Raw genomic sequence first — 18,959 nt, 5'->3', positions numbered from 1 at the left:
AATGAATGTAATTTCTTATTTAATTTTCCTTGCTTTTGCGCTCATTTCAGACCTACAACAGTCTTTCAATTATTAACTGTTCATTTAAATAAGAATTTTAAAAAATTCAAGCTATTTTAATAAGTTATTTGTACTACCATAGGCTAATGTTCATCTGTTTTTTTTTAACCGATATGAAGCTTAGTTAAACAGTTGTAATCATCCTATTGAGCCTCTATCTCCACTGTCCTGACTTTCTGCATGTGACAACTTCCTATGTAAGTTCTTCATTAGAACTTACAGACTCCTTTAATGATTACCGTGGTTATTTAGGCATGATGGAACGCACTTTATAAACCCAAAGCTTAGAAGTTTCATGAATAATTTTTTTATCGATGGTCACTATAATTTTCATCTGAATTGTCTCTTCCAAACTCACGTTTTCAAAAGTTATTCCCCCGTTGGTGTTGTTATTTTGTAGACTGTGAAAACTTAGGAAGTGGCACTTGGTAGGTAGAAGTAAGCCACTATTAAAAAGCCAACAAAGGCTTTAGCCACATCCCACCTCACTCCTTGGCATGACCATTCCAGCTTGTGTTCTCTGTTCCCTGCTTATCCATGCGTGAATGTCTTCTACCACACATTCAGGCTGCTTTAACTGCTGCTATACCATGTGATTTTCCTACTATGACAGATTTTGCACTTTTGAAATTATCAGCCAAAAATCTACTACTACCACCAACAACAAAAACCAAATATACCAAAATTCAAATAAACAAAATTCCTCTCTGTCACCATGTTAGACATTGTAAGCACTACAGCAGCTCATGGAAACAGTGTTCACTGGACCATTGTTTACGGATGAACTTCTCCATGTTATTACCTTTTAGTCTCCGTCACACCACCTAAACAGTCCATAAGGAGTGAAGAAACTCATGGTCTTTTGCTTCCTGTTTTCTTAGCTTCTGATACATAAGAAAAACCTTATGTTGAAGCTGAATTTTTCAAATTAAATCTTTTTAAAAGGTCGCCTTCGTCACAGTTTCAGTAAAGGCTTAAGAAAGGAAAACCTTTTCCCTCACTCAATAGAATGAAAACTACTATCCCGTGTTGAAACTTAACATTCCCTTGGACAGGTCAAAAACCTAGATATAGGGCTACCCTACAAAGGCATGACGACACTCCGGGAAGGTAGATTCCTCCTAAGCCCTGTTAAAGAGACAAGAGTACTAATTAGCCTGGAAGGAGATAGTGTCCTTTTCCTTCCCAGAGTTCTTCCTCTCTGAGACAATAGTTTACAGGGTCACATTCTTATGGCTTCATAAGTCTGCCTACCTTCCTGGATTACATATTTAGAAAAGTGTAATGTTTCCATTTTATGTTTCTATTTTTTCACTAACATTCTAAACTTTGTTATTCTTTCCTAAGGCTCTCCTACCCACCATGTGGCATGGTGCACATCACCTGCCTCATCTTCATGCTGACTTGACTCTTTGGGAATTTTTGTTTTTCTCTAATGCCCCCCTTGGGTTTTTTTTCCTCTTTGTTACTTCTTACTCTTGTTTAGTTTCTAAAATTGTTGTGCTTGTTTACTTTTAAATTTATTTTGAGATAGTGTCTCACTATGTAAACTTCATAGGCTTTGAACACAGAGATGTAACTTCCTCTGCTTCCTGAGCACAAACATTAAAATGTGTAACGCCATGTTCAGTAGGGGGATGGTCTTTAAAACTAAAAAAAAAAATTGGTCTGGAGCTTCCATTTCATTTTGTTCTTAAATTATTTTAGAATTAAAACTATGAGACCCAAAAGGTAGAGCTCATTCGCCAGTATAAATTTCTTTAAGTGTGATGAGTAAATCTTCATTTTTTCTAGTAGATTAATAAACCATCTTGTCCTTTCATACAACGTGTCCTTCTTAGTATATTTGTGTCAAGTATATTGTTCCCAATACATTGTTTCCTCTGATAGTATTTTGCATGTTTCTAAGACTTTTGTGTTTTAGTGGAACTAGGACAAATATGTGATTAAGTTAAAGAAATTATCCCTAGTCATGTGGCTTGGCCATTTCTAATCTATTGGAATAACTAATAAAACAAGTTGATTGTTCCCAAGTAAGGATAAGAAAGAATATATGGCACCAGAGATGATATTTTCAGGGTTTTTAAACTATGTGTTTTATTTTTGCACCCCCCCACACAGATACACACACACACACAGATACACACACACACAAACACACACACAGACACACAGACACACACACACACACACACATTATTCACTCTCATTTTGTGAAGTATTCAGGCTCCCCAGGTGTTGTTATAAAAAAGTTTCTAGAGAAACAGAATTGAGGCTAAGATTCTGAGTTGTGTCTGAGTCGCTGAAAATACTTTTCTGCTGTTGTTACATTTAAGCATCTGTTTTGTCTGATTCACATCCTAACAAGCACTCAGAGTTTGTAGACAGGGTAAAGTGGCAGCAGCATCAGGACAATCTTAATCAGGTTTCAAAGGCCAGGGTCTAGACAGCCATCTCTATAATCTCTCTAAATCACATTTCTTAAACTAGTAATTATAGTAAAACTGATTGATTTTAAAGTCACAATGTAAAGCAAAGGAAAAAATATGATGCACGGAGGAAATCAGTTTCTAGCTCAACAGTCATCTATGGCCTGCAATTCTCTTTCCTTTGAAAATATTCCTCATTATTTCCTATATGTATAAAAAAGAGGATGCTGAAAATTAAAAAAAAAAAAAAAAAAAAAGAAGATCCAAATAAGAAAAACAAACTGCCACAACCCTAATGGAATCCTTAATGGTTAAACCGAAATGCAAATTGAGTGTGACAGTGCTTTCCTATAGAGAAGAGCTATGCCTGGGGAGAAGTGGGACTAACAGTGTCAGAGTGGGGAGACCTAGTGAATCTGAGAACATTGAGTTCCTAAAGTCCGAGGAGGCTTCTTTCCCAGTAGAACCAGCCTCTGTACTTCACATGAAGAAATTAACCTGCATTGCCTAAGGAAAACGTAATGGCCTCCCCTGCAGCAGTTTATTCGCACGGTTGCTGAGTTTCCGCCTCACTACTTCTTTGAGTCTAGTTCTGTTAGTGGAGTTATGACCCAGTTCCCCTCTGAATGTGAGGAGCAGTATGCCATTCATGAGGAGGCATCCAAAGAAGCATTTTATTTTTTCCACTTATATAGATAAAAATCTGGAGAACACACATGGTCATATTAAGATACTATGAGTATAGAATAGTGGGGAAATGAAAATAAAGATGATGAAATGAATCTACTAGCATGGGGACAGTTACCAGAAAATCTGAATTTAATACTGAAGGTAGTAAAGTTTGAGTTTTGGCCTTTCCTCTCCTTCATTAACCCAAACAGGGAACACAACATTAACCAATTAAAATGAATATAATACGCTGACCTCCCTTGTTTTATTGGGTAAAAATGTATTGAAATGTTTAAGGAAAGTATAATTTACAGGAAAATTTTTATATTTTCTTTTTACCCATCTATGGCGGGACACAGAAAACTCCTTTGCCATCATCGTGAAAAACATATTCTGCAGAGGAAATCCAACATCCAATTGATCACTTTTCTATAAAGTACAACTTTAGACTGTCATTGGATTAGGAAACTTGAATGTGTTATGACTAATTGGACCTTTAAATGACAGGGCAAAATGAAATATTCTCAAAGTAAAAACATGGTTTAACTCGTCACTCTAAAGGTTACTAATAGGAAGAACAATGGGGATGTTATGACAGTCGGACCTTAGGAATCTTGTCTATCTGACCACTCTCTTCCTAAGAACAAGGCAGAAGAAACCAACATATAATGCTCATATTAAAATTCACCAATACTAAAATAAATGCCATTAATTGCTTATTTGATCCATATAGCTAAGATATTTGTATGTGAAGTGAAAAATAAACAAACAAAAAACAAAACAGCAACAAAAACCCCAAAACAACCCAAGGCTTAAAATATGGAACCACCAATATCATAATTTTGCTGCACTTGGCACCCTTTTAGTCTCCAAACCTCTTGGATGAAATCGTGTCTGGGACTGTTTGAAGAAGTACAACATTGTACATCTATATTTTTATACTCTTAGTCGTTCCCAAATTTCTCCAAAGTGATCTGTAGTCCTTTAGTACTATAACTGTACACTACCATCACCAACGGAAAGTCATCCTCCATTTGAATGACAGAAAAATGGTATGAAGGTACACAAACTATAAAAGAGCCAAATTGCTACTCTGTTCTCTAAGGAGCACAGAACTTCAGTGACAAATGGAGTTTAACTTGACTATTTCATGGCTGTGCCTATTGTTCCCACCCCTTCATAATTTAGTCATTTCTCCAATCTAAAATTTACCATTGAAATAAATAACCCTGGAGGCTAGTAAAATCTCCAAATGGCTTGCTTGATTCGCAGAGCAAGTGCTACTATGGTGAGAAAGGTCAAGTGCAAACCATTAGTATGACTGAATTCCTACAGGGCTTACAATGATTAATGCTATCAACAAGGACTTGAAAGACATGAGGCTGGAGATCAAATTCCCATTCAACTTTCCTTCTTGGCCTGTGGAGAAGACAGATGGGTTTTGGATAATGACAATGGATTATCATAAACTTAATCAGGTGGTGACTCCAATTGTAGCAACTGTACCAGATGTGATTATATTGCTAGAAAATTAGCATATCCCTTGGTACCTGGCCTAAGCTATTTATATAGAAGATGCTTGTTTTAGTACTGTGGGAAAATAACTAAATTAGAAGTTCGTTTCTGGATTGCAAGACCAACAGAGTGAAACTACTATTCTCTCTTCTGAGTGTATTAATTCCATCCTTATTTATGATAATATAGTTTACAGGCATTTTGATCATATTTTCCTTTATTAGACAATGTGATAGCTCATACAGGATAATGTTTTGCTGATTGGACATTGAGAATAAAAGTAGTATATATTCTATACTTTTAATAACTTACCCGTGTATAGGATGTGACATAAAGGTAGCAAATGGTTGAAAGACTTCTACGTCATTGAAATCTCTAGTGGCATTAGAGAATAATGAGATATCTCAGCCAAAATAATACTTTGTGATATTGTCTGACAAATACAATGACATATGGGATGTACTCACCATGCATGCCTGTGGGCATGCAGGTAAATGAGTGTGCATGTGCATATGCATGTGATATGCCTGTGCTTTGTGTGTGTATGTTGTGGTTTGCCCTGAAGTTACTATATTTTGATGCTAATTCCACTGCCCCAAGGACAGCTGCCTAGTCAAGGACTCAGAACTCAGGTGACTTCACCAGAACCACCTCTCCATTGAATTTGTAAAGTACAGGTGAGGGGCAAGTACAGGATAGAAGGAGGCCTGTCATTGGAGGAGAAGGAAGGATGGGCGGGAGAGAAGTTTGAAGGAAGAGGAGGAGACTAGGGGAAGGAGGAAGAGACAGGACAGAGGAGACGGAGAGAGGGGAGAAGCCATGGCAGGTGATGTTAAGATTCTGCTCTGTGTATTTACAGGTTGTTATTAATGTTCCTAAGGGATGGATGGTACTGGGCTTTGTATGTTTAAGTGGGCAATTATATCTTACCAATTGAGTCAAAGATTATTGTGTTGTGTGTTCTTTAATATGTAGATTTAAGTAATGTAATGGAGTGTGGGGTGACTGGTCTGGGCCGCCGCGAAGTTGGGATGTGTTTCCACCAAGATATCTAGCAGATTTCTTGGGGCACCAAGGTGTAGACCCAGCGGGGTAAAAGACAACCATACTTTTTTATTTTTATATATTTTTACAACAACACGTGTAAATCTTTTTTGGTGCCTGTGTATATGCAGTTTTAGATTTGACCATTTTTCATTAAGTAACTTATAAGTGGGATCATTACTAGAAGAGGCTAATTTACCTTTTCCTGCAAGTTACTATTCTTTGTCTAGAGGTAGGACTAAGCGAAAACTTTGCCTTTGCACAGTAGCATTCCCATCAGTATTTGCATCCCAGTCTTGTTTGCACAGGCATAACTAGGAGAAACTGTCCTATAACAGGTATGAAGATATTCTTTCCTTACATTCTACTCTTCCTCTATGATCCTTATTCATACATGTAATAGCTGTAATATAATTTTATCTGATGGGGCTGTTATCTCTACATTGTTTCCAGTTGTGGTTTTCTGTGATGGCCTCAATTTTGCTATAAAGAGAGATAACTAACACTTAATCCAGGAGAGGTTGTCCTGCACAAAGTGTGCTTTGGAGTGTGCACTAAGTTTATATCTTGATTCCCACAGATCAGTTCATCTTGCAGCCCTCATCACAACCTCACCATAATTTTTTTTCAGTAGATGGAAGTTTAGAGATATCCACAAGTGTTTTACTACAAAAAAATTATGGTTTTTGGATCAAGCACATAGCATTGCATTATGATCAACTGTTATATACCCCTCCTGTTATTACATGTAGTGTTGTTTATATATATGTTTTAAGGATAACTGTCTGGGATTGAACAGTTTATGGAAGAATAATTCTCCATCTCTCAAGGAGCCAATGAGTTATTTGCCTCTTCATCCAAGGATGGGACTTTATGAATTTTCTCCAGGTATTGTTTACATGTCATTGGTGTAATTTTATGGGTTTTGTCTAGACAACATTATTTAGAGATGTAATATACAAAGGCCCTGGAAATGGGTAAAACAAGCTATCTCAAAGCAGATTTCCCGATACTCTGCTCTTTCCATATTTTTTAATCTTTAGATTTGTTATGCTCCCTAAGTCTTGGTTATATGGATTGCCTTACAGATGAACCCACTGAATTTGAATAAAGCATTGTCATTTTCTCTTAAAATTTATTAATTTTAAGTTTCTGTAATAGTATCTACTTGCTGCAAAAAAGAAACTTCGTTTAAAAGAGGCTGCATTTATCTTTAGGTATAAATATATAGGATTAGAATTTAGATAATATAAATTAATTAGAAATTATACAGGGTTAGGAAAATAACAGTAGGCTATTCTTTAATGTTCATGATATTTCCAGCAATAAGTAGTCTGTTTTCTAGGTTTAAAGTACCAGATATTAATTCGCTCCTTTGGGAAGTGCTTTAGTCCTATAAGACTGATGTTGGTTATCCCCAAGATAGAAGTGCCTGACAGTGCTATTGGAGATACCTTGTGGTTCTGGTCATTGCTGTGGTTCACAGGCTTTGTATCTTAATAGAATTATGGCGTGCTTTCTTTCTTTGGCAGCTTTCATAGCATCTTGTATACAATGAGAACTAATTTTCATAGAGGACTCTTCCAGATTAGGTTCAGCTCAATTCCTACAAGTCTTGTGTCTGTCAAGTGTGGTGTTGTAGGCAGTAAGTTCCTACCTTCAAGCTCAGAGAAGCAGTAGCAGCAGCAGAAATAACCTACATTGTTTTGGGGGTCTCTTTGATTCCTCTGATGAATAACTCAAGGGAGTTTCTTTTGTTTATCACTGGGGTTTTTGTTCTTCAAAGAGCATTGGACCTCGTTTCATAATTCCATTAAAATAAGTTTATATAACTATTTACATATAATTGTACATGCAACATAAATATTTTAATAAACATGAGATGATGTTTTCCTACTGCTTTTTGTCAAAAATGTTTATAGTAATTTAACTCTTCCTATTCCTTTGTATTATCCTCTTTCTGCTTTAAGTGCCTCCACTCCTGTTGTATTGGCCCTTCCCACCATCCATAGTACATATGACCTACTGGTCCCTGTCTCTAGATCCTTGTGCCCCCATCCACACATAGTTCATTTTTACCTGCCCATGTTCTGTGGTCACTCCAGGTTATATACATCCCCATATAAAGATTTAGAACTATGGTACATAATAAGAAAGCAGTGTTTGTGTTTCTGTCTGAGTCTGGTTGAACTTACTTTATATAATAATTTTGAGGTCTATCTATGTATAAATTTCATTTTCATTGCTCTTAATGTAATTCCATTGTGAATACATACCCCATTTTCACTACCTATTCATGAGTTGAAAGTTGATCCCATTTTCCAGCTAAGTGGAAATTAACGCGGCTTAACAAGTGTCTTTGCAGTAGAGCATTGGTCTTTGGGATGCATGTCAAGGAGTATTGTAACTAGGTAATATGGTAGCTCTATTTTTAGCTTTTAGGGAGTTATTCTTAGTGACATATACAAGGGCTTTTTCAGTTTGGAATCTCATCAATAGTGTGGAAGGATACTATTTTTTGCATCTTCTTCAGTCCTTGTCCTTAACAGGAAAGTCTACATTTTACCCAGTAATTTACATAAGGTTCTGGAGCAAAGGCTAATACATCTGTTCTTGTATGTAGGATAGCTGTGTCATATTAGGTACATGTATGACCTAATACATGTTAAATCATAAGTTTAAATGACACTTTATTTATGCTGATCCTACTGCTTACTTATATATAAAAATTAAACATTATTATCATCTGTGTCTTCATACTTTAAAAAATTAGGTTTACATTCTGAGAGCACTAAAATATGGATTTCTAAGATCAACATGATCTTTGAAGGTTCAGGTCTTAAAAAAGCTTCTCATATTCTACCCTTGGAAAAAATTGAGTAAATAAATTCTCAAGACTCATCTTTAACATCTGTGAAGTCTTTCTTGATTCCTGAAAGTTCTGTATCAAATTCTATCCTTTTCAGTATCAAAACAACGTCAAAAAAATCTGTCCATTGTACTAAGACAGAAAATTATTAAAATTTTAGCACTTGAGAAAAAATATTTTCTACTACAATGAAACTTGATTATTTTACTTAGTACATAAATTTTATAATTCACTGTCTGTTAACATAACTTCATTCTTTAAGACTTGGTTTTCTTATGTTTAAAATGCAGATACTAATAAAAATCTTCATAATTCTATTTTGAAGGTTATGCAAGTTTATCTATGTAAAGCAATTAAAACAGTGCCCAAAGGAAGCATTTAATAAATTTACCTATTATAATTGCAACCAGGGGACCTTCAAATTTTCATTTATCCTCACATGGCTTAACACTGTCTCAAGCGATAATGCATTCTGCATCGACATCTTTTTAGGAAAAGGCGATGGATCTGAAATCATTGTGTACATGTGATTTAATTTTATATATTTCTTTTAGAAAATAAAATTTGGAGAAATACTGCTAGTTATAGTCCATCCAGTTGTTAAAATGACAAGTCAGTAATTTCTGTAAGAATAAATGAGCAGTATTTTCTAGATGCATACGCCAAGGCTCTGTCACAACAGTTTTATAGGCAAGCAGTTACTTCTCCTTGTGCAAATCCAAGTAATTTTGGGTTAATGTGCATATGCTCATATTTTCTTGATTTCATTACTTTCCTTTCTTTTACCTTGTGCTTTCATTGATAAATCCCCAGACTATATTTTCAGTTAAAATACATATTAAATTACAAAAAATGATCTGAGTATTTTAATAAATCAAAACCTTATTTTGAGGAAAGCACTGTCATTTTTATTAGATATTCCTCCACTTTCTTCAAAGGGAGATACACTAATATTCATCACAAGCAATGCCATAATGTGATTGTCCTTGAATAGGTGCCAACTTTAGTATCTGCCAACATTAAAATCTAAAGTCATCAATGCTTTTATAATGGCATGTAAATGATGCCAGCTTTTCACTTGACTAGATTGCATGGGGGCCATTTTGTGGTATAGATAAATTAAACTCATTATCTCCCCTAAGAAGTGATTTCCAATAGAAGATATTTGATGATTATATTTTTTTAATGTTTTTTAAAGAGAAACAAAATCTCAAATTTGAGGCTCATTGATAGGATTCATTTGACCTCTCTGCTTGGTATTTCTCAGCTTTCTATTTTGCTTAGTCTTCAGTTCTATATTTTTTGTACTATGTAATCTTTTAAAAGCAATCTCAAAGCTGTTTTTAGAAAGAGAAGGAATGTAAATGCATTTGTCTGTTTACAAACATGCATACAATGTCTTGAAATATTCTCTGTGTTGTCATACTTCTATTCCCAAATCCAGAAGCATCAACATAGAGCTATTTAAAATTTAATTAGCGTTCTTTTTTCCCTTCTTTATTGGATTTTTAAAATTAATATACATTTCAAATGTTAATCCCTTTTAGGTTTCCTGTCCATAAACCCTTTATCCTATACCCTCCCCCCTTTTTATGAGGGTGTTCCCCCACCCATCCACCTACCCCTTCCTGCCTCTTGGTCCTTACATTTCCCTACACTAGGGGAGTCGAGCCTTGGCAGAACCAAGGGTTTCTCCTCCTGTTGATGTCCAACAAGGCCATCCTCTGCTACATGTGCAGCGGGAGCTATTGGTCAGTTCATGTATAATATTTGGATGGTGCTTTAGTCTCTGGGAGGTTTTAGTGCCTGGGAGCTCCGGATGGTTAGTATTGTTGCTCTTATCGACTTGCATGGCCCTTTGGCTCCTTCAATTCTTTTTTTTTTAATATATGAAAATTTATTTCAGGCAGTCAGGAAATAGAAAAGCAAAGCAAAACAAACACGGAGGCAGCTGCAGAATCTGCTAAACTTTTGAACAAAAACCACCAGGAATGGATTGCCAAAAGACACAGGCTTCTACCGAGTCCAGTCAAAAGGGTTTAAGAGTAATAGATAAATGACCAGACCGTACAGAGAAAAATGCATACCCAATTCTTTTCTGACTGTGCTAGAACCAAGAATATGACACACAAAGAAATACATCCTTCTATTGACATGATTTAGAAAGAAAAGAGCAAGCCTTCATTCCTTTATGAAAATAGACTGAGAGCACTAAGGAAAGACCTGTTTCTCTTCTGAATCTATAGCCCCTTTCCTCATTGCTCAGTCTAATAGATTCTATTTTGACTGCTCCAGATCTTTATTTTTAAGATAAACACATGGGATGGAAACTCTTACTACTGGCTTCATGTTATATACAAAGTCAAGAAAAACTGTTATAATAAAATGTTGTGCTCTCTACATGTTTTGTTTATTGTTACCTGGAAACAAACCAGTTATAGAGTGAAGGTAGTAACTTGATAATAACTATTAATCTGTGGGATTTCAAATTATTAATTAGTAACATTCGACTGTATTTTTATACCCTTTAGCTGTAACAGCAATAAATTTGGACACAGTGGATGATACTGTTAAGAAGTAGCATTGCTGGAAGAACCTCTAGGTGACTTGTAAGCCCTTTTCAGTTGTAAATCAACTCTGTCTTGTGTTCCATATGTATGTAAATAAGTATGTCTAAGTATTATTGGAAGATACATGATTGCTATATATGTCCAAGCCATGTTTTTCAGCCCATCTAAATGAAATTCAGCTAATATATAATATTAATATATACATGAGCTCTGTTGTTGCATTCTCAGTTTAAGTCCCATGTTACATAAAGATCATAGCATAGAAAAATTGGTCTTTAATTTCACTATGCAAGTAACAATGTATATTTGATATATATTTATATACAATGGTACATGTATATGCATAAAAATTATATGTTAAGAAATTCCCAGCCCTATCAATGGAAGGAAAGGCCCTTGGTCCCATGAGGGCTCTATGACCCAGTGTAGGGGAATGTCAGGGCAGGGAAGTGGGAGGTAGTAGGTGGGGGGGCACCCTCATAGAAGCAGAGGGAGATAGTGGGTTTCTGGAGGGGAATCAGGAAAAGGGGATAACATTTGAAATGTAAATAAAAAAATTTCAATAAAGAAATTTCCAGCCCTGTTTTAGACTGCTTTTGCTTTTTTGCATTTTCTTTTTTAATTTTCTTTCTTTCTTTTTTTTTTTTTTTTTTTTTTTTTTTTTTTTTTTGTCAATCTTTATTAACTTGGGAGTTTCTTATTTGCATTTTTGATTGTTATTCCTTTCCTGGTTTCAGACCAACATGCCACTAGCCCTTCCCCCTCCCCTTCTATATGAGTGTTCCCCTCCCCATCCTCCCCTCACTACCGCACACCCCCCAACAATCACGTTCACTGGGAGTTCAGTCTTAGCAGGACCAAGGGCTTCCACTTCCACTGGTGCTCTTACTAGGCTATTCATTGCTACCTATGAGGTTGGAGCCCAGGGTCAGTCCATGTATAGTCTTTGAGTAGTGGCTTAGTCCCTGGAAGCTCTGGTTGGTTGGCATTGTTGTTCATATGGGGTCTCGAGCCCCTTCAAGCTCTTTCAGTCCTTTCTCTGATTCCTTCAACGAGGGTCCCGTTCTCAGTTCAGTGGTTTGCTGCTGGCATTCGCCTATGTATTTGCCATATTCTGGCTGTGCCCCTTAGGAGAGATCTACATCTGGTTCCTGTCAGCCTGCACTTCTTTGCTTCATCCATCTTATCTAGTTTGGTGGCTGTATATGTATAGGCCACATGTGGGGCAGGCTCTGAATGGGTGTTCCTTCTGCCTGTGTTCTAAACTTTGCCTCCCTATTCCCTCTTATGGGTATTCTTGTTCCCCTTTTAAAGAAGGAATGAAACATTCTATCCTCAACAATCAATCCTTTCTCTAACACCTCCAATGGGGACCCCTTTCTCAGGTCAATGTTTGGCTGCAAGCATCAGCCTCTGTATTTGTCATGCTCTGGAGAGCCTCTCAGGAGACAGCTATATCAGGCTCCTGTCAGCATGCACTCCTTGGTTTCATCAATATTGTCTGGGTTTGGTGACTGTATGTATTTGGACTGAATACCCAGGTGGGGCAGGGTCTGAATGGCCATTCCTTCAGTCTCTGCTCCAAACTTTGTCTTAATATCTCCTCCCATGAATGTTTTTGTTGCCCCTTCTAAGAAGGACTGAAGCATCTGAACTTTGGTCGTCCCTCTTCTTGAGCTTCATGTGGCCTGTGGATTGTATCTTGGGTAATTTGAACTTTTGGATTAATATCCACTTATCAGTGAGTGCATACCATGTGTGTTTTTCTATGATTGGGTTACCTCACTCAGGATGATACTTTCTAGTTCCGTCCAAATTGCCTATGAATTTCATGAAGTCACTGTTTTTAATAGTTGAGTAGTACTCCATTGTGTAAATGTACCACATTTTAAATTGGTTTTCTTATGAAAAAGAAATATTGGCAACTACTGTTTCATTATGCTGGAAATGCATCTTGGCATGAAAACCATGTGTACCTAGTACCAATGTGAGGTCACATACGAATAGAAAATGGTAATATTTAGATGCCATAGATTAGATATTGAGCCTACTCTTTTTAATTCTATTTTTAAATAATTTATCCTTTAGTCAGATTAATTACACACTGTCACAAAATTCCAAAGATAAAAATTCTAAAATGTTAAAGAATTCTTTTCAAAACTACATCCCTAAATCCATATCATTTGCATTCATTGGAAGGGGAGTGAAACTGTATATGGAGAACATACAATTTGTTTAAAAAATTTTACTTTATTGCCTACAGTTCTCATAATTAAAGGCTATATATCTGACTTAGTCACAAACAAAGACTGCGATGGAAATTTCAGGAGATGCCAAAAAACATATACAGAGCTATAGTAGTTGATATATGTGGAATAGAATTGGAAAGATGTACTCCTCTGTCATTACTCTGGTTTGCTAAGTGTGCTAAATGAAAAAATAAACTACATATATACTTATACATCCACATCCACATCATATATATACATATACACATACATATATATATGTATGTATATGTGTATGTATATATATGTATGTACATATATATGTGTATGTATATGTATATATACACACACACATATATACATATAATTGATAGGCTTATATGATAACATTGAGGGATTAGAGAAGCAGAAACTGTATGCACTACCTTCAGGGTAGCACATTTGAGAGCTATTTCTTCAAAAGTGTATGAGAGAGTTTGTGTTGTCAGTGCTCATGTAAGCACTGACAGTAACTTGTTCTGCATTGGACTCTTTGGTTTTCAATGTCTACCACCTGATTCATCTATCTTTTATGGTCTGCTCAGCTTCTGGGTTTTCATAATGCTTAAAGCATAAATAATGATCAACTACCATGATTTGTATACTTAGCTCCGAATTGCTCTGTTTCCTTACTTGCAACTTCTGTTTGTAGCTTTATTTTAAACTAGTTTCATGACTTACTATCAGCAGATTGAAATAATATATTTCTGGATTTATAGGCATGTGTGTGTTTATTTGTATGTGTGTGTTTGTGTGTATAATAAAACCAGTGAGGGGTTGGAGAGATGGTACAGCAGTTAAGAGCCCAGACTGCTCTTCCAGAGGTCCTGAGTTCAATTCCCAGTAACCACATGGTGGCTCGCAACCATCTTTAATGAAATCAGATGACCTCCTCTGGTCTGTCTCAAGAGAGCAAGAGTGTACTCACATACATAAAATAAATAAATAAATCTTTTTAAAAAGTAATAATAACCAATGAGAAAGAACCTACAAACTTGAGATGAAATGAAGGACAAGTTGGAGAGCTGGGAAAGAAAGCAATGTAATTGTATTTTAGTTAAAGTTAAAATCAAGTTAACAATTTTTTAAGCAATTCGCACAAAGTTAATAAGTTTCTTTTAGAAAAATATATTTGCTGTATATTCTGAAATTGATAAAATTGTAACAGATAAAAATAAGGAGAAATATTCATGCAAGTGCTAGACTTTTGTGGTAAAAAATGTCTTGCATGGATTCTACAAACTCATAAAGAATTTTTGAGTTATTTCCTCTTAGGCCGAGATTTTACAGCTCAATCAAGTTTCATTAAAGGAAACTGTAGTGGCCAAGAGACTAAATCTCTGGTAGGGGTGAAGGCCTAATACTTCATTTTGCTAGAAAATCACTTGGACATGGGACTATGAACAACCCCTCTGGAAGGAGGACCTTCTGTATGAAGGAAAGTGTGCACAATGTAAGACACGCTAGGGAGATAGCTGGCTAATTCTGTTCCCTAGCTCCATCCCCATAATTAGATCTAGGGTGAATAAAATTTAACTGAATATTCCAACTTTTCTCAGAAGATTAGAGGTTTTCTGTTTTTTGTTTTGTTTTGTTTGGTTTGGGTTTTATTTATTGATTCATTCATTAATTTCCATTTCCTGTTTTTTTCTTGCCAGTGCTGTTCAGAACATAGCAAGCCTTTCTCTGATACTCCAGGCATCCACACTCTTCACTAAAGGCAGGTGACCATTTGTTCTGATGTGACACACCTTTATGTCAACAGCTCAAAAGGTGTGACACTTTTTGTTGCTATGTTTGATTTATCTTTATTTTTTCTTTTTTTCCTCCACTCTTCTCATCTAGGCAACGACACAGCTGATGAGATTTATTGCTTGTTTTCCTTAGGGTGTTTTTCTTTTAAACTCTACTAAAACTGTCCCTGGATCAAAACAAAAGTCAATAGAAAGAAGTACCATACAAGTAAGACAGAGGGTGTAACAAAGAATGCTGCCAGGCAGGGTGAGCTGTGTTTGATGCTGGAATCTATAGTGGACAGAGGCAGTAGACTCATCACAAGTGTTCTCTGACCACTGCATACCTTCTTTGGTACTTATGTTCAGACAGGGGTACAGTAAATAAATAGATAAATAAATAAATAAATAAATAAATAACGCAGAATTAATAAAACTTAGAGAACTATTGTTGAAGCATAAGCAAGATACTATAAATATATTAAAAAATAAAGTCTATATAGTACACCACTTTCTAAAAGGAAAGCTTTAGGGACATAGCAGGATTCTGAAGGAATACCAATTATAGTATTTATGCTTGGAGATTTTCCCTTGATGCTGGAAATGCACAGAAATTATTTACTGTCTGTGAATAATGATACACTATGTCCATACCTTTAATGTTGTTTAAGCATTTTAAATTCTTGTCCTCAAAAAAGGAAACCAAAATATAAACTATTTTATCAAAATAACGGGGGAATTTGAAAATAGAAGCAATGAGAGAAAATGGGATATTGCAAAGCTTACCCAGGCTAGAGTTAGGAACAGAAAGAAACCAAGTCTGGGGGATTGCAGTTACAGTGGACTAGTCACTGGTTTGTTCAACTCCTGAGCAAAACATCCGTACAAAATACACAATCTTTACTCCCCCTTCCTATCAAGTAGTTGTCAAAAGAAACATGGTATTACCTTTCCCACATATTGAGGTTCGGAGCCCATGTACTCTTCCAGCACAAAAAACTGATTCCATACCCAGCCACGTTTAACTCGTTGGAAATGGGACCGTCTCCCCAGAAGGTGGATAACATTGTCTTTTGGGTCTGTGGCTAAAGTTTGTTGTGGCTGTGGCTGCAGTGGTGTTAGGAGACCTCCATCAAACAGGATCCAGAGAAGCAGGTATAAAGAGTTCCTTGTAAGCATTGGCAAAGGCTTTCTCCTACAGAAGAGTAATAAATACTCCAGTACTTAATGTAGAATGGTGGGATCCAGGGTTGAAGTGTCTGTGACCACTGAGCTTTCTGTTTTAGCGCAGTGACAATAATTCACACATTGATGCTTTGGAAGTTTCTGGTTTATGACATTCCATCTAAGGAGACCTAAAAAAGGATAAACAAGCATACATTAAACTTATGAAACCTCAAGGTAACTTTCATATAAGTTATTATTACATCTGCTGATGTTTATGAAAACAGAAGGAAAGAGTTATAACTTGATTACTTGGTGAATGCTTAATCCTCTTCCACCGTTTGAATTAACTACCTTAAGTTTTATACATGCTTAAAATTATTCATTACAATGAAGAAAGATGTATATTTACACAAAACAAATACATATTTATATTTAATGATTACCCTAGAGAGGGAAGAAATTAATAAGGTAAGAGTTCATTGTCGTGGTAGACTAGCTTTTTTAGTTTATCCTACTGCATGGGCAGCATTGTTTCTGTACAGCTACCTTGTGCATTAGAAATGTAAAGTATTATAACTATTCCTTCTAATATGCAACAGACAATGGCACATATTCTTCCATAACAAAGAATGCTAATAAAAATGGTCTTCAAGAACTGAAGGGGTTTGCAACCACATAGGAAGAGCAATAATATCAACCAACCAGACACACCAGAGCTCCCAGGAACTAAACAACCAACCAAGGAGTACACATGGAGGGACCCATGGCTCCAGCTACTTATGTAGCAGAGGATGGCCTTATCTGGCATCAATGGGAGGAGAGGCATTGGTCTGGTGGAGCTTTCATGCTCCAGCATAGTAAAATGCTTGGAGATAAGGTTGGAGTGAGTGGGGGTAGAAGCACCTTCGTAGAAGCAGGGATAATGGGGTTTGCAGAGGGAAAACAGGTAAGGGGGCTAACATTTGAAATGTAAATAAATAAAATAATCAATGAAAATAGCCATTAAGCATTCACAAGATTTTTTGGTTAGAGCAAATAGATAAAGGTTGAGGAAAGACAATGGAAATGAAACAAACAAAAATCTTTTGAAGTCAGAAAATTGAAACGATCATACCATCAAGTACGAAGATATATCAAATAAAAAAAATATGCCCAAGAGTGGAGAGAGGGAACTTGTAGCATCCACCTCCAATAGAAACACAGGTTATCAAGTGGAGAGATGGGGTTACCATCCCACAGTTAAAAACTCTGACCCAGAATTGCTCCTGTCTAAAAGAACTGCAGGGACAAAAACAGAGAAGAGACTGAGGGGAAGGTGGTCCAGTAACTGGCCCAAATTGGGATACACCTCAAGGGGAGGTTCTAAGGCCTGACACTGTTACTGTTGCTATGGTGTATTTACAGACAGGAGCCTAGCATGGCTGCCCTCCTAGAAGCCCAAGAACAGCTGAAAGAGTCAGAAGCAGACACTTGTACCCAACATTTGGACAGAAGCCAGGGACCCCTGTGGTTAAATCAGGGAAAGGCTGGAAGAAGCTGAGGAGGGCAACCCCATAGGAGTCTCAACTAACCAGAACCTCTGAGATCTCTCAGCCATTAAGGCACCAACAAGGCAGCAAACACTAGCTGATATGGAGTCCCTGACACATAGCAGAGTAGAGACCTGGTTGGTCTAGTCTAAGTGAGAGAAGATACACCTAACCCTCAAGAGATTTGAGGCCCCAAGAAGTAGGGAGGTTGGTGGGATAGGGGGTGGTGGGGACATCCTCTTGGAGATAGGGAAGAAAAAATGGGATGTAGGTGGGCAGATCAGGAGAGGGACTATAAAAAAAATTAAGGAATAATAAATAAATAAATTAAATAAAGTACAGTTTCTACTATAGCTTTAAAAGTTTCCCACCTGTTTCTATCCAGAACAGTTAATACAATAAGGAAATTATTAATAGAAAGTAAGAAATGACTTCTATGGACATCTGAATGTAGAAAGTAGAGAATCTTTAATTACTGTTCTAATTTCTGTGGAAGAAGATGTCTTTATTGTATAATAATAAATTTCACTATGCTTTCTCATTTAAATAAAATGTTCTTCTGCAAGGGAAATGATTGACAGGCCACACTACTGCTGAGCCTTATATTATAAAAGAAAGAAGATTTTTCTATACTTTTTAAACCAAAACCATTGAATATGTGGGAAATGTTTTATATATGGTGTACGGATAGGGAAAAATAGAGTCCTGTTGAATTATGCATGTAAGTGCAAGGAGTTTGTATCCTTTTTTCATAATAAGCATTTTGAGGGATGGGAAATGTTTAGTAATTAACATTAACTGGGTAAGAATGAGGATAAGTGTTCATAACCCAGAGCCCTTCAAGAAGCTTCTCATGGCATATCTGTGAATAACTTTAGTTTTATGCTGAAGGAGGTATGGCAGGTGTGTAGATCCATGACCATAAAATATAACCAAACTAAGAAGTCCTATGCTTCATGAATATGCATACAAAACATACACACACAATCAAATAAAGAAATATAATATGCATATTAATACAGTCTCTTTGGATAACTACAATAAGTAAGCTTTCATAGTAGGGAAGACACAATCCTTTGCTTCAGTTAAGGAAGATACAGGAGGTAT

The 18,959-nt window shown here is 36.3% G+C and overlaps 1 protein-coding gene across 2 annotated transcripts in view; it reads right to left on the bottom strand.

Annotated features, from left to right (window-relative positions):
* Positions 1 to 18,959, bottom strand: part of LOC116901574 (cadherin-12-like) — a 234,553-nt gene that overhangs the window by 88,239 nt on the left and 127,355 nt on the right. For both annotated transcript variants that reach the window (XM_032903571.1, XM_032903570.1), the window contains exon 3: positions 16,105 to 16,511. In XM_032903571.1, the coding sequence (XP_032759462.1) occupies positions 16,105 to 16,335 (231 nt within the window). In that variant the 5' untranslated portion in view covers positions 16,336 to 16,511. The remainder of the gene's footprint in view (positions 1 to 16,104; positions 16,512 to 18,959) is intronic.

The sequence above is a fragment of the Rattus rattus genome, chromosome 5, assembly GCF_011064425.1.
Source record: "Rattus rattus isolate New Zealand chromosome 5, Rrattus_CSIRO_v1, whole genome shotgun sequence".
NCBI classification, from domain to species: Eukaryota; Metazoa; Chordata; class Mammalia; order Rodentia; family Muridae; genus Rattus; species Rattus rattus.
The sequence above is the reverse complement of the archived record's forward strand: the minus strand, read 5'-3'. Positions and strand labels throughout refer to the sequence as shown.